Below are 22,458 nucleotides of genomic sequence, written 5' to 3'. Positions count from 1 at the left end.
GTTTGTACTTAATATATATTGATAAATTTGAATTGAAATCATTTCTCTTCCTGTTTATACCAGTGAGTCAAGCCTTAGACCAGAAGAGGGTTAAATAAGAATCAAACCTCATGGTCTTGACTTTTGTCATGAAATTTAGAAGAATGTGGATTTGGTCTTGACCCTCTTCTGGTTTCGGTCATGACTACAACACCCTCACACAGTATGAATAAATGGGTCTGCATTAACATTTATAGCTGTCTTTATATCTTGACAAGCGGATCATCACACACACACACACACACACACACACACACACACACAAACAAACACACACACAAGTCAGATCTGGAGGTAAAATGTGCTAGGATAGAGTCCTGGTTGGCCCTCAGTGTCCCCTCGGTGCTCTCAACATTCTTTTAGGGCATGGGGCTTTTCCAATGCATCATAGTCTGCAAAAATGGAGAAAAAAGAAGAAGATTTGATACATAACATTCACACAGCACTTCACAATAGGTAGCTAAACTAATACATACTATATAATCAAAAACAGGAGACAGGAAAAATAGAAAAAAGAAAAATTGAAAAATTTGCATTATAATTAAAAGCTACACAAAAATGCCAGGAAAGCATCTTGAAATGCAGTCCTGCACAAGCAAATAGTGAAAGTGTACAAACTTTTTTTTTTTTATACTGGCGGCAATAATAAAAAAAATGTGCTGACTTTGGAATAACATACACATGATCTTTTTGTAGACTCGGCCCCCTGGCCCTGTCTGCAAGTTTTCTTATAGCAGAAGTGTCATCAACAGATTGCAACTGAGCACAGGAACTAAAATGAATTAAAACTAAGGATGAGCATGCCCTGAGGCATAATCGATATGTTTATTGACTGAAATTAATTTAATTAATCCAACATCTCTCTACAGGTATGATTTCAAAAACTGAGTTTCAGGAAAACTTCCCACAGGGAAGGGGAATTCCTCAATCCCTCTGCTTTACCAGTTCAAGGGGTTGATTTCACCTTAGATTACAAACGGTTTGATTCTATGCCAGGCCTACTCTATTTAATTCACCTCACAACTGCTCATACTATGATCTAGTGTACTGCAAATCCATTTTGGTCATTTGTTCAATGCAAATGGAAGAGTTGGGAATTGGGTACTAAGAACATAAGCTTTCTGGAAAGTGATAGGCTCGTTCTACAAATCAGCCATTTGTAAGGAATACTGCACAAAAATATCAAACAAATTTGGAGGTTAAATTAAGAGAGAAAGGCTATTTTAAGATTGGATCCAATAGTGGTCCATCCAAATTTTTTGCTAATACATGACTTAGAACAGTTTTTTTTTTCATAACAGAGTACACAGCACAAACCACGTGGAATATGATTTTTCAATTCAATCAGATTTGGGCCACTTCCATATGTTTTCCTAAATCCAATACAATAAATCCAAGTCTGAAGTTTTTCAATATGACCTCAGTCTGAACAGTCATATTGGGAATCATGTGAAATACATCACTTTAGATCAGTCACAATTCTGCTTTACAGGAGTATGGTATCAATTTGAAGCCAAATGTATTATGATTAGAGAATTAAAGATGTACGTGATTCATAAAACTGAAGACACATGAAGAAAATATTTACAACAAAAAAAGAAAAAAAGAAAAGCAAAATTATCAGAATTTTGAGCAAAATAATGTTTTCTTTTTCTATAGTAATCTGTTCTTTGCTTGTGATTCCAAATGTTGAGCTTTGAGTTTCATGCAGTGCAGTTTGGGTTTAACGTCTCCATTGGTCCCCTATTTATAGATTGAAGGTTCTTCCTAGCCAATAAACCAGTGTGGGGAGTGACGTCCGTACTGGGCAACTCTGACTTACTATGATGTGAATTTGTCTATATAGCTTCATTTGAGTTGAAACTTTCACCTTTTCTGATTTATATAAGAGCTGAAGAGCCTCAAATTGCATTTACAGGCTCAAAGACATAGTTTGCCTTTGTCACCTAAATTCATCTACAAACATATATATTTTAAGACTTTTTAAGGCCTTATATTATGAAAACGTTATTTAAGACATTTTAAGACTTTTTAAGGACCCGCGGACACCCTGATATATACAAACAGCTATACTTCAGTGCTTCAGTTGTACTTAAGTGAAAATGTATAAAACAATTTTATAGGAGATAATTTACTGTACTGCTACTTTCATTTTTGGTGTGAGAAGGATCCAACATTATAAAATAAACATGAATTAATTAAAATAATCACTATGATATACATAAAAATAATCACTATAAACTTATCATGAAACATCATAGGTTATATGTTCTGCTAGTTTTAGTAAAATCTGGGATCCCCAAATACGCCACAACTTTAATCACATGACAAAAGTGTGTAGTTGTCTAATGATGAAAGACCACAGCAATTTATTTATGGCCCTTTGCTTAATCTGCTAATGAGAAATTATTCTAATTGATATCAATAATAGACACTAAATCAGGTCATAACGTCATGCTATGTTTTCCACTAATATCGAGTTATTTAGGAACTTTTACTAGCTCTGAGAAAATATAAAATAGACAAATGTGTATCACTGACATTTTCTAGATATATTGATTACCTGTAATTGTACGGCAATCCAATTATCTGTCAGCTGTCCACATTCATCTATTCAGCTCATGTGATCACTAGGAAGCCAAAGTCACATGGTAGTCATGTCACTGCCCACACTGATTTATTGGCTAGGAAGAACTGTCATTTAGGGCTGTGCGATTAATCAAAATCTTAATAAAATTGCCATGTGAACACATGCACGATTTCTCCACCAACCCCCTTACAGTGCATGTCCACTGAGGTGGTGCAAGTGAGTGAAGCAGAGCGAGCATTTGCAGTTCATTCCTATGGGAGTTGTGCTTCTCGCCTGCGCTGAGAAAGTGTTGAGAGTGGCCAAAGGGTCAGGGATGCTCAACTTTATGCAAATAGCAAGCAAAAAACATCAGGCGGCAGCCAATTTTTGTGTGAAGCAGTAGTGACATTTGTCACCAGTGTTTAAAATATGCTGATTAAGTTCTTAAATTATATTGTTTACACATTGGATGTAGTTGTTGTATGCATGTTAAATATTGCAGTTAAATATTGGACGTGTATTTCATTGTGAATTGGCAAGCTTTGTTTATTGTTTATTGAAATCACACTGCATTTTTACTTTGGGCATTCAGAAAAGTTTGCATCTTTCCAACTGTACTGTATGTATGATGATTATATTGGTCACTTATAAGATCACTCCTTAAGATCCACCAGGCCAGAATGAAGTGCTTGTCTGGTACACAAGTGATGCAACGCACAGGTCAAGTACCTGGTGAGACGCAGGAGGAGCCCGGCCCGGAGTCACCCCACAGTGCCCAGACCCTCCACGCACCACTAGATCGTTTCCAAGCCAGGCTTTCAGAACAGCGTCAGGTTAAGTGGCCCGCCGCTAATAAGGAAAATGAGTGGCACCACTTTGATGAGGATGTGGACAAGATTCTCCAAGTAACAGCCAGAGGGGATGCTGACCAGAGGTTGCAAGCAATGTGCTCAATAATTATCAACATAGCTGCTGAGAGATTTGGCCTGAAGGAGCAGCGTCCATCTAGTGGTGTTTCGGGACCAAATCATCAGCAGGAGAAGATCCGACAGTTGAGGCAGGAGCTCTGTGTGCTTAGAAGGCAGTTCAAGCAGGCAAATGAGGAGGATAAAGCTGCCCTGGCTGAGCTCCGGAACATCGTAAGGAGTAAGCTCACTTTCACCCTTCGAGCGGAGTGGCACAGAAAGAGGGGCAAGGAGAGGGCTCGCAGATGGGCAGAGTTTGTCGCAAATCCCATCGGATTCACCAGGAGACTCCTCGGGCAGAAGCGTAGCGGTCGACTCTCCTGCACTCAAGATGAGGTTGATAAGTACCTCAGCACCAATTACAGTGATAGAACAAGAGATCAGGAACTTGGACCGTGTAGCACGTTGACAACCCCACCGTAACCCAGTGTGGCATTTAACCTCAAGGACCCAACCTTGAGAGAGGTTCAGGAGGTTGTCAAAGCAGCTAGGACGAACTCAGCACCAGGTCCAAGTGGAGTGCCCTACGCGGTCCTTCAGCGCCTATGGAAAATCATCAAAGTCATCTGGAGGAGGGGAAAAGTGGCGCAGCAGTGGAGACATGCAGAGGGTGTCTGGATTCCGAAGGAGGAGAACTCAAGTAGCATAGAGCAGATCAGGGTCGATATTTTTTAGTATCGTTGCCCAATGCATGACAGAGTTTCTCCTGCAGAATGAATACATTGACACCGCTGTTCAGAAAGGTGGGATCCCGAGAGTGCCAGGCTGTATAGAGCACACAGGAGTTATCACCCAGCTAATCCGGGAGGCTCGAGAAGGTGACGGGGACCTTGGCAGTGCTGTGGCTCGACCTTGCCAACACTTATGGGTCAATCCCGCACAAGCTGGTGGAAACCTCACTGATCCGACATCATGTTCCAGATTGAATCAGGGACCTCATTTTGAACTATTACAGCTGCTTTAATTTGAGAGTCACCTCTGGATCAATAATATCAGCATTTCATAGGCTGGAGAAAGGAATAATCACAGGGTGTACTATCTCTGTGATCTTGTTCGCAATGGCTATGAACATGCTAGTTAAGTCAGCAGAGGTGGAATGCAGAGGCCCACTTACCCGGTCAGGTGTGCGACAGCCCCCTATCAGAGCGTTTATGGACGATCTGACGGTAACCACAACATCCGTACCAGGCTGCAGATGGATCCTCCAAGGCCTTGAACACCTCATCAGTTGGGCCCAAATGGACTTTAAGCCAGCCAAGTCCCGATCCCTTGTGGTGAGGAAGGGAAACGTAACCGATAAGTTCAGTTTCTCCCTCCTCGGAGTACAAATTCCGTCAATCACAGAGAAGGCAGTTAAGAGCCTGGGAAAAGTCTTCAACAACACACTTAGGGACACAGCCACCCTCCGTGAAACTGGGAAGGAGTTGCACACCTGGATTGCTGCAGTGGACAAGTCAGGGCTGCCAGGAAAGTTCAAAGCCTGGATTTACCAGCATGGAATTTTTTTGCGACTCCTCTGGCCACTGCTGGTCTATGACATCCCCCTAACCACTGTCGAGGGCTTCGAGAGGAAGATCAGCCACTCTCTACGTAGGTGGTTGGGTCTCCTACGTAGTATCACCAGCATAGCCCTATACGGAAGGAAGAACAAGCTACAACTCCCCTTCAGTGGCCTATCAGAGGAGTTTATGGTTTCCCGAGCAAGAGAGGTACTGCTATACAGAGAATCCAATGACACCAAAGTTTCCTCAGCTGGCATCGAGGTGAGGACAGGTAGGAAGTGGAGGGCCCAGGAGGCAGTCGACCAGGCTGAAGCATGGCTGCGGCACAGTGTGCTGGTGGGGACATTGGCGTCAGGACGCGCAGGGCTTGGCTGTTACCAGAAACCTTGGTATGATAAGGCCCGAGGAAAGGGCAGGCGTCAACTGGTCCAAGAAGAAATCCGAGCAGGGGTGGAGGAAAGACGTATCAGTAGGATAGTGGGGATGTGACAACAAGGGGTGTGGACTCAATGGGAACAAGCAATGGACCGAAAGATCTTGTGGACTGAGCTGTGGAAAGCAGAGCCATACCGGATCCAGTTCCTTATCCAATCAGTCAACGATGTCCTCCCCAGTCCATCCAACCTCTTCTCGTGGGGCCTGAAAGACACCCCTGCATGCCTCCTGTGCCAAAAAAAGAGGATCCCTGGAGCATATATTAAGCTGCTGCCCTAAGGCGCTGGGAGAGGGACGTTATCGGTGGCGCCACGACCAGGTGCTAAGGGTAATTGCTGGAACAATCAGCACCGGAATCTCTCTTAGCAAGCGCCAGCAGCCAGTACAGCACGCAATCAGATTTGTTAAGGCAGAAGAGAAACCACAAGGGAGCAGGAACTCAGCGGGGGGACTTCTAGCAACAGCTCGAGACTGGCAGCTAAAGGTTGACCTGGGAAGGCAGCTCAGATTTTCAGAAACCATCGCCACGACCACACTTAGGCCTGACATGGTCCTATTTTCGGAATCATCAAGGCAGGTGGTTCTACTGGAATTGACTGTGCCCTGGGAAGACCGAATGGAAGAGGCATTTGAACGGAAGAGGGCCAAGTACGAGGAGTTGGCAGGTAAATGCCGTAACAGGAGATGGAAGACGCCAGATGCCTCCCCATTGAGGTTGGCTGCCGAGGGCTTGCCGGCCAGTCATTGTGCAGGGCCCTCAAGCTCTTGGGAATCAGGGGACTGCACAAGAATAAAGCCATCAGGAACATCATGGATGCCGCAGAGGAGGCATCAAGATGGCTGTGGATCAAAAGGGGCGATCCGTGGATTACACAAGCTACCTAGACACAAGTCGGGGACTGATCACCCCTGGCTGGGTCGCCTGGGCGAGGGTGTATGATGTTGAAAGACCCGAAACACCCGATGACCCCAGGTAACATCACTGATGATGTGTTTAGGGTGCACCTGGAAGGTGTGTCAAATTAAATTAGGTCCTGTGGTCTGGGAAAAAAAAGCATAGATTAAATACACTCTCTACAGACACACTCCAAAGCGGAGGTCATGTTTTGAGTGGCATTGAGTGGAGTTCTGACTCTGCCTCTGTTCTCATTGTCAGTGTGCAATCAGAATGCAGTGAGCCTAAAAACAAAAAAAAAAAGAGCGCACAAGAACACAATAGATTGGCCTAACGACAGAAGAAAGTACAGAAACCTTCCTGTCACAGTTCTAGTTTCTGTTATTTAGAGACCTTTCAGTCTAATTGATTTCCTTTTTAAAAATTTCAAATTCTAACTCATAAGCACAGAAATGCATTTATGAATGTTAATTGTATAAGGAAATATTGTCTTAAAATCATGAATTGAAATTTAAATACTCATCAAAAGAATCGTGATAGTATTCTATCTATCTATACCTGTTCTGCATTAAACTAGAATTGTAACATCTGGAATAACAAGCAAAGAATTGAGAACTGAGAACAATGAAAAACAAAGCTTGAGTAGGGGGAAATCAAAGTGCAATTTGAAAAAGAAAAAAAAAAGTAATTTTGCTATTATTTATTTATTTTTTTGTAACATTTTCTCTGTCTCTTCAGTTGTATGATTCACAGCTTAAATGAACGTGTAAATGCTGTTTTTAGTGGCCTCCATGTTTTCAGAATTCAACACTAAGGCCTGCAGTGTGAACATAGTTAAAGACCACCCTACCTCAGCTTAACTGAGCCATAGGAATCTAACAGTTGTGTGCTGGCTAACTCCAAATTCCAGTCACACATCTCCAGAATCTTATGACACTCCACCCTTGTCTTCAGGCCCAGACAGAAGAGCTGCTCCACCTGGGCACCAAAAGAAGGGAAAAATGGATCAAAGTAATTTAACTCATTAGGTCCTCCAAGAACATTATGGACGCACTTCCAGTCTCTGTATAAGTAATGTGCCAAAAACAGAGGAATAAGATTTACAATGTATTTTTGTGTCTGATTACTTATTACAATTTGATTACCGCTAACCAGCCAGTGAATCATGATTACTGTGATGACTGTTACCTTCAAGTAGTGTACAGCCTTCTGTACATTCCAGCTGTGATTCTGTAAAGCCGTCTGACATTCTTCAATCGTTACTCCATGGACAGCCTCCTGCACCTAAACAGGGCAAATCCAATAACTATAAATCCATAGACAGTCCTTGAAGGAGTGGCTTTGGAATAATCAGAGATAGTAAAGTGAGTTCTGCAGTGCAAATCAACAGTGTATTTAGCTTTTGACGTGACTGAATCAAGTTAAAATCTGTACATGTCTGCAAATGCAATAGCATTGTTATTTGCACTGAGTGCATATAGCCTCTTCCTATAATTGCCATTATCTTCTGCCATCTTGGATACTTTTTCTCATGGAGCTTACTACTATACAATCTGGGATCATCTTCACCCAAAATGATTGTTTAGATCAAGCAAGTAAGCCTTCATGATGGACAGTTTTTGCCTTAATGGAGTTATCCATGTAGAAAAGGTAGGTTTTGGAAAACTATGATCAGAACTATGGTACGCCTGCATGCCACAATATAAATAAAGGATAATTACTCTGGTCACAAAGCAAGTTCCTACAATTAAGACACCACATAGTCAGCCAAAGCCACTTTTGAATAATTCTGCCATAAAAAGCACATGAGAGCTTATATCGGATGCACAAGTTTCAAGAAAACAACCAGTAATAACATGGATCGGTTTAATATAAATCTCCAAATCTCTTACCAGTTTGACTTTGTCATGGTTGCTGGTGCTGTCAGCCCTGTTAAATGAGCCATCAGAGCTTACTCGGCACAGGCTGAGAGAGTTCTTCAGCCCCCCTCTAAATCCAGAGCCCGTCAGACTGCTGCTGTTATTGGAGGAGAAATTGGACTTGAGATCCCCTTGTTGATGAACCATGGGCTTGACAGTGGCTGTGTTTACCTGCTTCTTTTCCTCACCACTCTCTGCCTCTTTGAAGAACTTATCGTAGCGGTCCAGATATGGAGGCCTCTCAGGCAGGAGGTAGTAGTGCGTGTTGCTGACCTTCTTGCCATCACGTACGATAGGCAGAATGCAGGGCCCTTTGGCTGGCTCCTTATCTTTGCCCTGTGCCTGGATGACCTTGGGAGCAGCATATTTGGGATCGGAGGCAAAGCTCTGAGTGGTTGGCATTAGTTTAGCAGGTGAAGTGGAGAGGTAGGATGGGCCATAGATGGAGGAACCTGAGCAGAGGCTGCTGCGAGTCTGAGGGGAGCCCACGTGCGGACTTGGCGTGCGAGAGCCTGGCTGAGAGAGGGGATCTCGAGGGGGAATCTGGGGTGGACGCTCCTTATCATCCTCATTTCCAGAGATTGGAGACAGCTCACCAGACCAGCGAGCATAATCGCCACCTGCACGTTTGACTGGACGGGGTGGTATGGGGATACGTGGTGGTATCTGTGGTTTGTCCTCAGAAAAAGTTAGGACTATCTGGCGGTGTGGCTCCAGACCGGGGCTGGTAGAGCTCACAGGTACATTGAGGTGCCTCATACACTCCTGCTGCAGCTCTTGGAAGATCTCAGCAGACTGCGAGAAGGTGCTGGCATTGCTCTGCCTGCAGGGCAAAAATAAATTGTCTTCTACATGAGGCTTACACTCTCCAGTGGGAGTGCAGGACATACGTGGAGAGCATAGTTCATCAGCTCCTCGTTCTGCACTGTTAATGGAGCTCACTTCAAAGTCATCCTCATCTTGTGCTACATCATCATAGGCTGGGGGTGGAGGGAGGGGCCGGGCATCCCAGTCCACCACTGGGGTAGGGTGAAGGGGGCGGGGTAGAGAGCGTGAGGGGCTCTGTGGAGGAGTTCTGTCTAAAATGTTCTCTGCTTCAAGTGCCAGTTTAGCCAGGGTTGGGATCTGAAGCTCCACCACAGGAGAGGGTGAAGGTGTGGCCGTTGGAAACTCTTCTCCAAAGTCTATGAGAGAGACTTCTGTGGGAGTGCTGCCCCCTGGAGTCCGCACACTGTATGTGGAGCGATCACCTAATTTGGTAGCACAGACCCAGGCAGCTGGTTTGAGCTTAATGCCCTTCTTCTTCAAAGAGAGCTGCCGAAGGCCTGATGAAGTTTGGTCCTCGTCCTCAGCAACAGCATCGTAGGAGGGTTCTAGTCACATGACAAAAAAAAAAAAATTGTAAACAAATGTTTGCTGAAATGTCTGTTGAGCTTGAAATTGTAATTGTAATTTAATGACAGGAACTGTAAAACAGAAGAAATATTTTTCGGGGTTAAAATATAAAACACTGAGCACACATTAGAACAGTCATGTACTGTAGGTACAGTATATCTTGCATTCCTCCAGAGAAACTAATGAACACTAACATGTCTCATAGTGTGTCTAAGCGATTCTATAAAGGTCTAGGTTATGTAGGTTAATATGGTCTCACTGAGACGGGTAACAACTGCCACTGACATGAACAGAAATGCTAACAGACAGAAATCTTTGGCTTCTACATACAAAAATGGTGGTTCAGTCTTCAACTACAAGGGTTTGTGACACTCCTGCCGGTATCTACAAATTATTGTTTGATCTCAAACTAAATGTTTTTGTGAAAAATAAAAAGGACCCACTTTATATTAAGTGGCCTTAACAACTATGTACTTACATTTAAATTAATAATTTGGTACAATGCACTTATTGTGTACATACATGTTTTTACATTGTACTTATATTTTAAAAATACCTGCATGTAATTACATCTGTAATTAATTTCTGTAATTACATTTATAATTACACAGTTGACCCATCCCTTACACCTTAACCCACCCTTAAACCTACCCATACCAACAAACATTTCCCTAACCTTACCCATATCCCACCTCAATAGCAGCAAAAGTGTTTTGCAATACAATATTAATTTTTGATGTAAGTACATAGTAGTTAAGGCCACTTAATATAAAGTGGGGCCAATAAAAAAAATTTAATAAAAAAGGAAAAACATGTAGTACAACATGTAGCAACATAGTTATGTCATCATTCAACTTTCAAGTCAATGAAATGCGGACCAGTTCTTAGAGAGGTTTTTAGATCACTTGCAGAGTAGCAGCTCTGTAATCAGCATCATTTTGGTAAAAAAATGGATATTATGGGACCGGCTGTTTACCATACGTCATGTCAGTGCATGAGACCACAGCAAACGCATGACAAACAGATAACAAAAAAACTGGAGCAATTAAGAAAGAACCAGAGGGAGTGAAAGAGCAAACACAAATGCATACAATACAGATGTGCTGTACCTTTGAAGATGGGTGCTAGGAGAGAACAGAGGGGGCATGAGCAATTTTAAACTGAACTGAGGATCCACACTTACTCTTAACCAGCAAAGGTGGCTGAGGGGGCCGAGGGGGAGGCTCCTCTGCAGAGCAAGCACGCAAGTTAAAGATAGCATATGCAAAAAAAGCAGGTTGGAAAAAAAAAACATAAGAACAATAAGTACATAACAGAGAGAGAAGAAAGAAGCATAAAGCATGAGGACCTGTATTAAAGGTTTGAGAGGTTGGAGTTATTTTTTTAATCAGTAGTTTCAAGTCAGGTTTTGGATTACAAGGTTCCCACACTTTTTAACCAATAAATTACTTTCCATAATTTATTATTTCTAGATAAGCATTTAAATGATTTAACTGATTTGCCAGTAAATCATTCAGACCACTCTCAGATAAGTAGTTTACTTGTTTTGTTCTAAATGGAGAAAATCATTCAAATGTTTCTTCCACTTAGTTACACTCTTTTGTGAACTGTCTCCTCATTGGTCACAATGTCTATTAACCATTTCTGTTCTGGGTTTTAGCTCATAGCGGCATTTACAAATTTGAGTGAGAAGAAACATTTCTTATCAATAAAACAGTTGTGTTGCCTAATATTTTTGTTGAATCTGTGATACATTTTTTTTTACATTACATGATTTCTTCAGGCCTGAAAGCACAATTTTAAAATACCTTAACATTCTAGTTTTTCTATGACCATGGGAAGCATGTTTAATAATGTTTGCACTTTACTAATTGAAAGACGTGCTCACTCTTAGCACGTCCAGGGAGTTGAGTTGGTCTGGCAGAGTTCAGCTCCAGCCCCAGCACATCTGGAGGATCCATGGGATTCCCAAGATAAAGACTGCAAAAGAAACAGAATGACAAAAGCATTTAGCAGCCCATCAGTGTATATAGGAGACCATTTCTTAGACCTAAGTTGAGAAAAACAGGCTCTGGAACTCTGCCAAACGAAGATTTAATGACACTGTACAACCAAAGTAATAAAAAGACATTTCAGATTTTAACAGCAGCCCTTATATTTCTGGATGTTTTATGGAGGTATTTACAGCTGTGATATCAGTTGATGCAGCCAAGTTTATGGCAGAGATAGAGTGTACTGTGTTCTACTGCCACCTTGTGCTGATGAAGCAAAGTGCTTATATGCGGTCCTCGTGTGCAAAGACTTGGGCTGTGGCTTCATGTTAGTGAATGTAGCAATTTACTTATTGGCCATGACAGAAGTAACTGTCCATCCAGTGGACAGGCCCTCTAGTATACACAGTTACACTTTGCATGCTAGTCCTCACTACAAACAAACAAGTTAGGTATTATTTCCTCATTCATCTCAGGGAGCCCTACTCTGATCTGTATTAATGTGGCATTTATTAAAATATGCTGTAGTTTTGGGAGCAGCTTATTAAAAGAGAAGCGGGGTTCTGTGGGAAGTTAGCAGAACATAAACATGTTTTGTGAGATCACTGGTTACATAACACATAAAAACCAACAGACATGCGTTTAAACAAGCGATTGACTGATACATCGGTCAGCCAATGGTACAATTAATCAGCCAAAGTTAAGCCGATAATTGACTGTGTGGCCAATAAATACTTAAGCTCTCAAAAATGAACATACATAAGAATAGAGCCACTGTACTCCTTAAAAATTGCCACTAGCATTTGAAAAAAAAAAAACCACTGGAGAACCATCAATTAAAACTCATTATTTCAGAGAATACAATAAAAACTACAGAAATTACAGAATGTACATGTGAGATTACATTTAAGAGACTCACTCATCGATCCTGTCAGGAAAGCCCCAGCAGCAGTGAGGGTTAGTGTCTCCATGGCCCGTGTGAATAAAGCTGTTCTTCATGAATCTATAAGTCCCATTACATTCTATATAAAAGCTCACCTGCCCTCTATGATGGTTATGACATCATTCATCTGGATTTGAAGCTTGTCAGGTTCATCAAAGTCTTGCAGGGCCCTCATGTCTGTAGGCATGGTCTCCACTAGAAATTCCCTTAGAGCCACAAAGGTGGGCCTGTCATCTGGTTTCTGAGCCCAGCACTGCATCATGACATTATAGATGTCCTGAGGACAGTCCTCAGGCTTAGGCAGTCTGTCACCCTCTTTATCTATTTTGTGGAGGATCTGTCACAAACACATATTTAATTTTTTCTTATGATTTTCTTAACCAGTATACAATAATAGCATGATCACTTAGGGCTGGACGATATGGCCAAAATTGATATCACGATATATTTAAATGCCATCGAAACTTTTCTGAAGACAGTCGGTTCCCTTCAGAGATACATTCATATAAAACACCCGTGCCGTGTTATGATTTTGAAACGTGCAGTGCTCATGTTTATTCAACGAAGTCAAACGGCACAAATAAATCAATGTATGGGAAACTGGTCATGTATATCGAAATATCGGAAATGTGTTTAAAAATCATATCACCGTTATTGAAAAAAATAACAGCCATACATCGCGATACATATTGATATTGAATTATTGTCCAGCCCTATGATCACTATTCAGAAGCAAATGCAATATTAGGCTCAAAATGTCTTGATTTTTGGGATTACTGTCAAATATCAAAGCTAGTCTTTCATTAGGCAGATGTTTATGACTAAATGGAAATTCAGAGTGTACCTGACTACCATTTAGACCCAGCCATGGCTCCTGACCATAGGTAAACATTTCCCACAGTGTCACACCAAACATCCATGTGTCTGTTGCGTGAGAAAACGTGCGTGTCTTCAAGCTCTCTGGGGCACACCTATGTAAGAAAAAAACACCATGCAGAAATTAGGTCAGTAGAATAAAATGCCCGTAAATAAACAACCCACCAAGTGGAAAATGACATGAGGATCATGCACAGTTCAGTTAATCCAATCAAGGGCCATAAACAATGACCTCATTCAAATTCAATCTGAATCCTAAATTCTGGCCTGTCACTGCATACAAACAAAACCAACCAAATTATTTAAAGCTCTCCGTATCCCTTCTCGACAGATTCAAACCACATGCAAACAAACTTTTCAATTGTAAATATATATTCAGTCTCTCCAACCCTCTCTCTCACCAGGCAAATGGGACTTTGCGATGCTCTTGCATGACATAATGGTCATCATTCTTAGGCAGCGCCCTCATCAGTCCGAAGTCACCGATTTTGACCTGCTCACTGGAAGCCAGGAGGATGTTTCTGGCGGCCAAGTCTCGGTGGACAAAGCGCTTGGACTCTAGGTAGGCCATGCCATTAGATATCTGGATGGTGTACTGACACAAAGTGGAAATGAGGAAATGGCCCAGGGTCTTTCGCAAGCGATCCAGCATGGAGCCGAGAGGTGCAAGCTCAGTCACCTTAGAGAAAGAAGGGTAATAAAGAGGGTAATTTAGAGAAGGGAAGCAGGGGAAGAAGAGGGGCATAATATTACGTTTCATTTAATTTAATTTTCAACTGAAAAACTGATTTGGCAAGAAGCATCTTGCTGTCAGAGACAATGAACACTGCCAATCAGGAATAACTAGAGAAGTCAGTGTCAGCAAATGAGTCTAAGAGAGCACGCAAATGTCAAGCCTTATTTTAGCTCAGCCCTGCCTTCTCAAGACGTTGATACTTTAGCACCATGTCTTTGCCTCCAATTTGATGTAGATGTTAACACGCACACTCACTCACCATCTTCATGGGGTGTGTGAGGACGACTCCATAGAGACGAATGAGGTTCTGGTGGTCAAGAGAGTGCATGGCATTGACCTCACAGATGAAGTCATCCAGAGCATCTGGTTGGTTGAGCACGTCCGTCTTCAGACACTTCACTGCCACATTGAGCTGAGGAGGACATGTTGAAAGAACAACTCAGACAGGAAATCAAATTCATCATAAGTCCCTGCACGAGAACTCATCTGCCTTTGCTGGGGAGAGCTCCCAGCAGCTGGACTAGCTTGTACACATCACAATCCCACACACACTAATGACCCCCTCTGAGACCTGTGTCTACACTGTTGCTGGTCATCACTGAAGTTCAGAGCATAATCGCAGAGCAACTTTATTCCCTGTGCTCAGCTTGGACTCTGGCTGAAGTTCCACCTTTTGGAAAGAAATCATTTAACATCTGCCATTACTCTGCCTAAATTATGACCAGACCCGTCTGCATTACTTCATGAGTTTAAATAGATTTTAAATGGTTAAATAGGTTTTTCATTTTCAGAAAGAACTAAATAGTGCAAATAAATGGCATCTTTCTGCATGCCATCCTTCTGTAAGTTCAAAGCAGGTGTCAATCAAAAAATGTTTTGGGAAACTACGTATGAATTTACCTGGTAGTGTAAGTAATATGCATACATCGTTAGAATGTATTTGACACTATGTTGTCCACCAGTTTCTTCTGTTGTGTAGGATATTTTCTTCATCTGCTTAATTGCCTTGCATGTGAAAACTGATCAAGTCCAATTCAAGTCAGAAAAGTAAAAGCACTCTACTCAGATTTTTTTATGTGATATGCATGTACAGTGTAGAACACAAATGCAGGACAAGTATCGCATTGAGGGTCAGGGGTTTGTTCAAATCTTCATTTCTATTTTTGAAAAACAGTAATAGTGATGCTTGCCTTAAAGCAGTGGTCTCAAACTCAATTCCTAGAGGGCCACAGCTCTGCACAGTTTAGATCCAACCCTAATTAAACACACCTGATCCAGCTAATCGAGGTCTTCAGGATTACTAGAAACTTCCAAGCAGGTGTGAGTTGGAGTTGGTTGGAGCTAAACTCTGCAGAGCTGTGGCCCTCCAGGAATTGAGTTTGAGACCACTGCCTTAAAGGCTATAATCATTAAGTTGGATGAGGGTATTTGAATGTAACATGTATGAAAAGAGCAGTTGACATAAATCTCAGCTCGGTCCTCACATTTTTCTGTATAGCGCAATGAAGCAGTGTTTGATTTGCACAGATGGCCACAGGAAAGATGTTCCCACTCAAGTCCTATGTGGAAAGAACCCTTTGGTGTGCAATACACACTATCACTACAGCCTCCGGCTCAGTTCACATGACATCTGACCCCTCATCAGGTCATTAGAGGCCCATCTCTCCCACAAAGCTCCTCTGGAGAACACAGCTGCTACAATGACACATAGAGATCAGCCCTGAAACAGGATGTTCACAAGGAGCCCTGGCACACTTTAAGGGAAAGGTGGGACCACAGATGCAAAGTGTCTGAAAGCTATTCCTTTGTTGATCTCAGTTTCTGAATGTAACCAACAATGTTCCTGCCAAAATGTGCAATTAATGGCATTAATGGTCACACTTTATTTTAAGGTCCAATGCTCGCCATTGACAAACTATTAACTACGGCTTTTGCCTCAATAAACTGCTAATTTGTTGCTAATAGTTAGCAAGGTAGTTGTTAAGTTCAGGTATTGGGTAGGATTAGGGATGTAGAAAATTTCCAACAAGAATATGTGCTTTATAAGTACTAATAAACAGTCAATATTTTAATAATAGGCATGCAAATAAGCAACTAGTTAATAGTGAGAATTGGTCCCTTTAACTAAAGTGTTACCTCAATTTCTGATTTCAAGTGTTGGAGATTTAAAAAAAAGATTAACAGATAAACATATCACTAAAATGTCAATGGTACAATCTGAATCCTCATCTTGAGTACATCCTAGTTGCATGACTGAGATGGTGGCTGAATTCTGCATCTGCAAAGCTGGTGTTTTTAACAAAGCTCCCTCTGTTTTTCCAAACACTTTAACCTTTCTCTCCTCCCCCACTCACCACTAGAACTCTGAATGATTCTGAATAAATTCACAATCATGATTTTTTTTTGTGATTCTCCCATAATTCTGATTACAAAATGTTCATGACCATATATATTAATTTGAATATATTTTTTTAATTGAAAAAATATGTCAATGTCTCATTAATAAAGACCTGCTTTTATTGAAGGAAGCAGCATTTGTGAATGAATCTCTGAATGAATGATTCCATGACAAATACATTTTTTAGTCAAGTTGTTGCCACCTCCTGGCACACAACACAAAGAATCAAAATAATTTTAAAAGATTATTAACTCTATTTTGAGCACTGCTGTAGATTTCAATTAACACCCAAACTATATTTTTTTTACCCCAGTACTTCCGTTATTTTGTAACAGAAAATTTTTGTGTAATGTTTATAACACAGAAATAATGATAATGTGTGCTATTTGTGAAGCTGTTTCACGCTGTACATATTCATGGCAGCTGCTCTCTCCTGATCAGCGACAGCACGAACAAAGATTTGAATGTTTTACAGTGCCAGCATCGATGTAGCATGAGCAGCATGTTAATAAATGACACTGGCTTCACACTCAGAACAGGCTTATAAGACAGCTGAATTGTTGTCATTTAGGAATAAGATCGCGCGAGTGTTTGAGTCGAGATCGCAATCTTTTAACAATTAAGTTTGCAGGTCTACTCACCACTTTTCCATTTGGCGTGAACCACTCTCCGCGCTTGACAACGCCGAAGGAGCCATCGCCCAGTTTCTCAAAGAGGGCCAGGTCTTTCTCACTGATGAGACAGGTGAGGGCCTGCTGCTGGCCATCCACTGGAGGAGGTGTGGCGGTGAGTTTTCGGAACGTACTGGCCGGCTGGGGATTGAAGTCTCCTTCTGGTCTCTTGCCACTGAACACCTGAGGGATAAACAACAACAAAGTCAACATCTAGAGGTGACAAGTAAAAGCCCTCAGCAACCTATGTGCACAAACAATGTTTTAATTGTGTGCAGACAGAACTGCATCAAATGTGTACCAGGAACTTGAGGACTCCTTGGACAGTCTCTATCCCATTACGGTAATGATATGTGCTAACGGAACATCCCAAAACCTAAAAGAAGGACAACAGTAGAAATCACAATAAAAGAAAGGAAAAAGAGAGAGAGAGAGAGAGAGAGTGATTCCACGAAGAACTGCTCTTTCTAACTGCTTATCGGCTCTTGAGGCACTTTGTATGAGGAGCCTGTGGGTTGGCCAAGGAGAGCTGAGCTATCAAGGACCAGAGTGTGGACATTTTAAATGCATTTGCTCCTTTACGCTTAAGGAAGATTACGGAAAACAGTCTGACACCGTGGTATAATGAGCACACTCGCACCCTAAAGAGAGCAGCCCGGAAAATGGAGCGCAGCTGGAGGAAAACAAAACTAGAGGTATTTCGTATTGCTTGGCGGGAAAGTAACCTATCCTACAGAAAAGCATTAAAAACTGCTAGATCTGATTACTTTATTACGTCTTAAATTGATTTTTCCGTACTGCTGGTTCGTCTGGTCAGAGGAGAACTGGCCCCCCGACTGAGCCTGGTTTCTCCCAAGGTATTTTCTCCATTCTCTCACCGATGGAGTTTTGGTTCCTTGCCGCTGTCGCCTCTGGCTTGCTTAGTTGGGGACACTTCATTTCCAGCGATATCGTTGACTTGGTTGCACAGAGACTATTTAAACTGAACTGAGCTGGATTCAATGATGAACTGCCTTTAACTGAAAAATGAGTGTTGACTATTGTCATTTTGCATTATTGACACACTATTTTCCTAATTAATGCTGTTCAGTTGCTTTGACACAATCTGTATTGTTAAAAGCGCTATATAAATAAAGGTGACTGAGGGAAGCCAGGGACTACAAACTCAAGGGACAAGGAGGATGGACGTGAACGGAAGGTGGAGGAGTGAGAGGTGGCCCTGACTTTAACCCATTAAAAATAGACAGAAACATCAGATTAGAGAGAGTGGTGACACTGCAAAAAAAAAAAAGAGAAAACAGAAATAGAGAAGGCCGGAACACAATGTCTGTATCCTTGAGAGTGAGAGCCTGGATTTGATGGACAGGCTGAAAATAGAAGAACTGAACTGGGACCAGAGTGAATATAGAGAATCTAGACAGAGCCTTGAACCCCAGACTACTGTCTGATAACCATACACATAGCAAACATATATTACACACTGACAAATGCCTCAATGAGTAACAAATCCAAACTCATCTTTCCATCTCGGTTCTGGACTTTCCATTGACATTTGTATACTGAGCCAATGATATTTTTGTTTCCTGACCCTCACAATAGCTTTTTATATTTTTACATCTTCATTAAGACATTAATTAGTATGTTTATTAAGCTGTTTCAAAGCGGGAATTGTTGCTCTGCACAATATAGATGGTTCAGGTTTTACTGTCTACATAATAATTGCCACCAAAACTCTGTCACAAAACACATTCAAACACAAAACTATATAGGCATCCACACATATTTGCATGAAAGCAACATGTGAAACAGGAGAACACTTACTAAGGGTAAGTGTCAACTAAAGCATGCCCACACACACTAACAGTGGAGTGAGGAGGCAGATTACTCAGTCTGTTCTCGATGCCAGGAACGGAAACAAACAGGTGTAATTTTAGAAAGCTCTCATCCTCTCAGGCCACTTCCTGTAGGCCCAGGCCAAAGCTGCAATTAAAGCCTCCACACAAGTGAGGAAATAAGTCTGTGTATGTGTGTGTGTTGGTTTCATTATTTGACATGTATGAAAGAGCTGAGAGGAGGCTAAGTGGATGGTCACATATCATCCATATCAAACTGTGTGCATGTACTTTATATGTGACTTTATAAAAGTAGTTAACATAATCATGTACACTTTCAGATGTTCAAAATTGTACCTTTAGGGGTACAAAAGCCTGACGCTTTTTAACATCAAAGGGACAACTCTATACCTTATCTACACCTAAAAGGTTCATAGTAGTACCTTAAGGTAATATTACTACTAACATGCACCTTTTAGGGTTAAATAAGGTACACTGTTGTCCCTTTAAGGGTACTGCACCAATGGCAAGCTGCTGTACCCAAAAAGGTAAAATTTATGCACATTTTCCTCCGGAGTAGAGGATATCTGTGTTTGTGCTTCCTTTAACACAAGTGTGCCATTTCTGGTGCCAAAGGTCAAGATGTCCTCATCCCACAGACAGAGGAATTTGCCCTACAAGCTGATGGTTTAGACAAGAGCAATCATTTGTCAATCCTGTGTGCATATCACTCCCACATCCACACTTCCTCTCAACACATATTGTAAATGAGCACACACACATACACAGTCTATTGTGTAAATAAAAGTGAGAGTAGGAGATTAATGACGTGGCAAGTCAGATGGAGCTGGAAGAGCCAGATTCATTCTATGGTCTCTCTAATTCTAGCCTTGGCTCTTTGTACACTGTTAGAAAATGAGATACCAGGAAGGCACAAATATACACTTAACACACATTCAAGAGGCAAACACAGAAACAAAACATTGTAGTGGTATTTTAAATATTAAAAACAGAGCAGTGCAGGCCAACATAAATACAAAGAAATTAATAAATGTGTCTGTCATAACTGCAAATGCACTAACTGCTGTTGCGGTTTACTCAGGTTAAAACCGACTCTGGCTCCAGTGAGGCCTTTGGTCAGCACCACCCAGACATCCAGCCCTATGAAAACAACTCTCACACTGAGGACACACTATAACCAGCCGTACAGAAACAGATCAAAGCAAAGTATACATTTATTCAGGTCAGTTTATTGTATGTAATAAAAATATTCTGGGCAAAACAAGCTGCTCCTTTTACAGTCTAATATAGCTCCTAGCTTATTTTTTTCTACACCAAACCAACATTCAAGAGTCTGACAAACCTAAAAACAGGCCTTTTCTAAATAAATACATTTACAAATGGATGCTATTTTTTGCCGTTTAACAATGTATAATATGCATTTTATTATTTATTTGTTTGCTCTCAAATGGCTTAAGAAGTTAAAAAAAATTGCTTCCAGGTTGACTCATAATACTAGTCACATTTGTCAACTTAAACCAGAGGTCCCCAGCTAAATATTCTGTTTTTGATATATATTTTGTTCTAGAGAATGAAATACATAAATGATTAAGAAAGCCAAAATATTAAATGTCATGGAAGAATATTTACTGAGTAATTCATTGCTTTTGAAGTAATTCACAATTTTCACCTGAGACTTGGAGTCAAATTACAAAGGGGTAAATTACTTCAGAAAGATGCCAACCTCATATTTTTCACAGAAATTGGTGGGTCTATTCTATTAGTAAAACCTATTGACTTTAGTGATCTTTTTTTTGCAGTATATGCCAATGTTTGTTTGTTTGTTTGTTTATATAGCACAGTTTAATACAATACCAGGTTGCCCAAAGTGCTTCACAATATCACAATAAAATTACATAAAAACAAACATGGTCACAAATAACAACACAAATCACATAACAACATAGGCACAATTTAGAATAACTAAACCTGCATCACAACAACTCCTCATTAGTCTTTAAATTATGTGCTTTTAACATAGCTTTGAAAACCGGTATTGAGTTAACGGATCTAATAGTATGGGAGAGGTCATTCCACAGTTTTGGACCGGCTCGTGAAATGTTGACAGTTCAAAAATGGGACAAAGCAATTCTTGCATTAAGTATTAAGGATTTTTTTTAAACACACTTTCTTATGGTATCTTACCTATCTTAAGGCCCTATAAGTTTTATTTCCAGAGATATTGGGATTTTAATGTGGCTACCTGAGATAATTTGTTTGATACACAGTTAAATTGTACAAAAACCAAATGTGGGTCACTTTGCATATTGCTTATACTTATTGCATTTAAAAAAGAATGTATGAAGAACAAATAAGTTTGCAACAAGAAATGTAGCTTGTTTCCCTTTGTCACAACAATTGCATACAACATACCCCTCTGGGAGCCAAAAACGTTGTTTTACAAAGTTTGCATGACTGCAACTCAAAGTATTAAATATATCTTAATATAATTTTAAGTTCTGGTTCCTAAGAAACGTTTCTTTTGGAATTTTCATATTTCATGCCATATATGGTTTAATTCCAGAGATAGTGGGTTCTCAATGCAGTAACATGTAGTTACAATACTGCATATTTGAACTCTTGTTAGCTTCAGAAGCTGTTAAAATGAACAAAATCCCTTCTTCCAAATATCCCAGAAACTGATTCAAATACAGAATCTTATGAGCAGGCTACTGAGAGCAAGTTAATATGCCTTAAATTGACAATTTCGTGCATTTTCGGCACTCAGACAGGATTGTTCAATGAAATTGTGGTGATGAAGGGAAACAAGCTACATTTCTAGTTTCAACATTATTTATTCCTCAGATAATTCCATTTAAATACAATAGGTATCAGCTTAGGGATGTAACGGTATGAAAATTTCTTATCACGATTATAGTGACCAAAATTATCACGGTTATCAGTATTATCACGGTATTGTTAAAATGTGCTGGAGATGTTAAAAAAGTACCGACACATAAACAACTTCACCAAGTTTTATATTTAAAAATCAACAAACAACAAATAAAATGACTTTTTGTTTGCATAATCACTAAAACAATAACATTACCAATGATGTTCGGACTTTAAATGACATCTTGACTGACAACAGTTTAATAGCATGTTGAAATATCTAATGTAAATGTTCAAATAAAGCTTTGAAAAAGTTTCATAAAAAGGTAAACCTCACATTTCAGCCTTTAAATAAAGAAAAGATATGTCAAAATGATAATTGATTAATAAATGATTATAT

General features: G+C 40.6%; 1 protein-coding gene across 1 annotated transcript in view; it reads right to left on the bottom strand.

Moving 5' to 3' along the window:
* Positions 1 to 279: 279 nt before the first annotated feature.
* tnk2b (tyrosine kinase, non-receptor, 2b) overlaps positions 280 to 22,458 on the bottom strand; it is a 42,635-nt gene continuing 20,456 nt past the window's right edge. Inside the window, exons 4-15 of the mRNA XM_016440242.1 lie at positions 17,305 to 17,517; positions 14,525 to 14,677; positions 13,931 to 14,208; positions 13,498 to 13,624; positions 12,749 to 12,990; positions 12,630 to 12,713; positions 11,608 to 11,699; positions 10,903 to 10,947; positions 8,298 to 9,697; positions 7,594 to 7,689; positions 7,256 to 7,383; positions 280 to 431 (exon numbers count right to left, since the gene is read on the bottom strand). Coding sequence (XP_016295728.1) covers positions 425 to 431; positions 7,256 to 7,383; positions 7,594 to 7,689; positions 8,298 to 9,697; positions 10,903 to 10,947; positions 11,608 to 11,699; positions 12,630 to 12,713; positions 12,749 to 12,990; positions 13,498 to 13,624; positions 13,931 to 14,208; positions 14,525 to 14,677; positions 17,305 to 17,517 — 2,865 coding nt within the window. The 3' untranslated portion in view covers positions 280 to 424. The remainder of the gene's footprint in view (positions 432 to 7,255; positions 7,384 to 7,593; positions 7,690 to 8,297; positions 9,698 to 10,902; positions 10,948 to 11,607; positions 11,700 to 12,629; positions 12,714 to 12,748; positions 12,991 to 13,497; positions 13,625 to 13,930; positions 14,209 to 14,524; positions 14,678 to 17,304; positions 17,518 to 22,458) is intronic.

Source organism: Sinocyclocheilus anshuiensis, unplaced genomic scaffold, assembly GCF_001515605.1.
Source record: "Sinocyclocheilus anshuiensis isolate Anshui unplaced genomic scaffold, SAMN03320099.WGS_v1.1 scaffold327, whole genome shotgun sequence".
Classification (NCBI taxonomy): domain Eukaryota; kingdom Metazoa; phylum Chordata; class Actinopteri; order Cypriniformes; family Cyprinidae; genus Sinocyclocheilus; species Sinocyclocheilus anshuiensis.
This window is presented reverse-complemented; position numbering and strand designations above follow the sequence as displayed.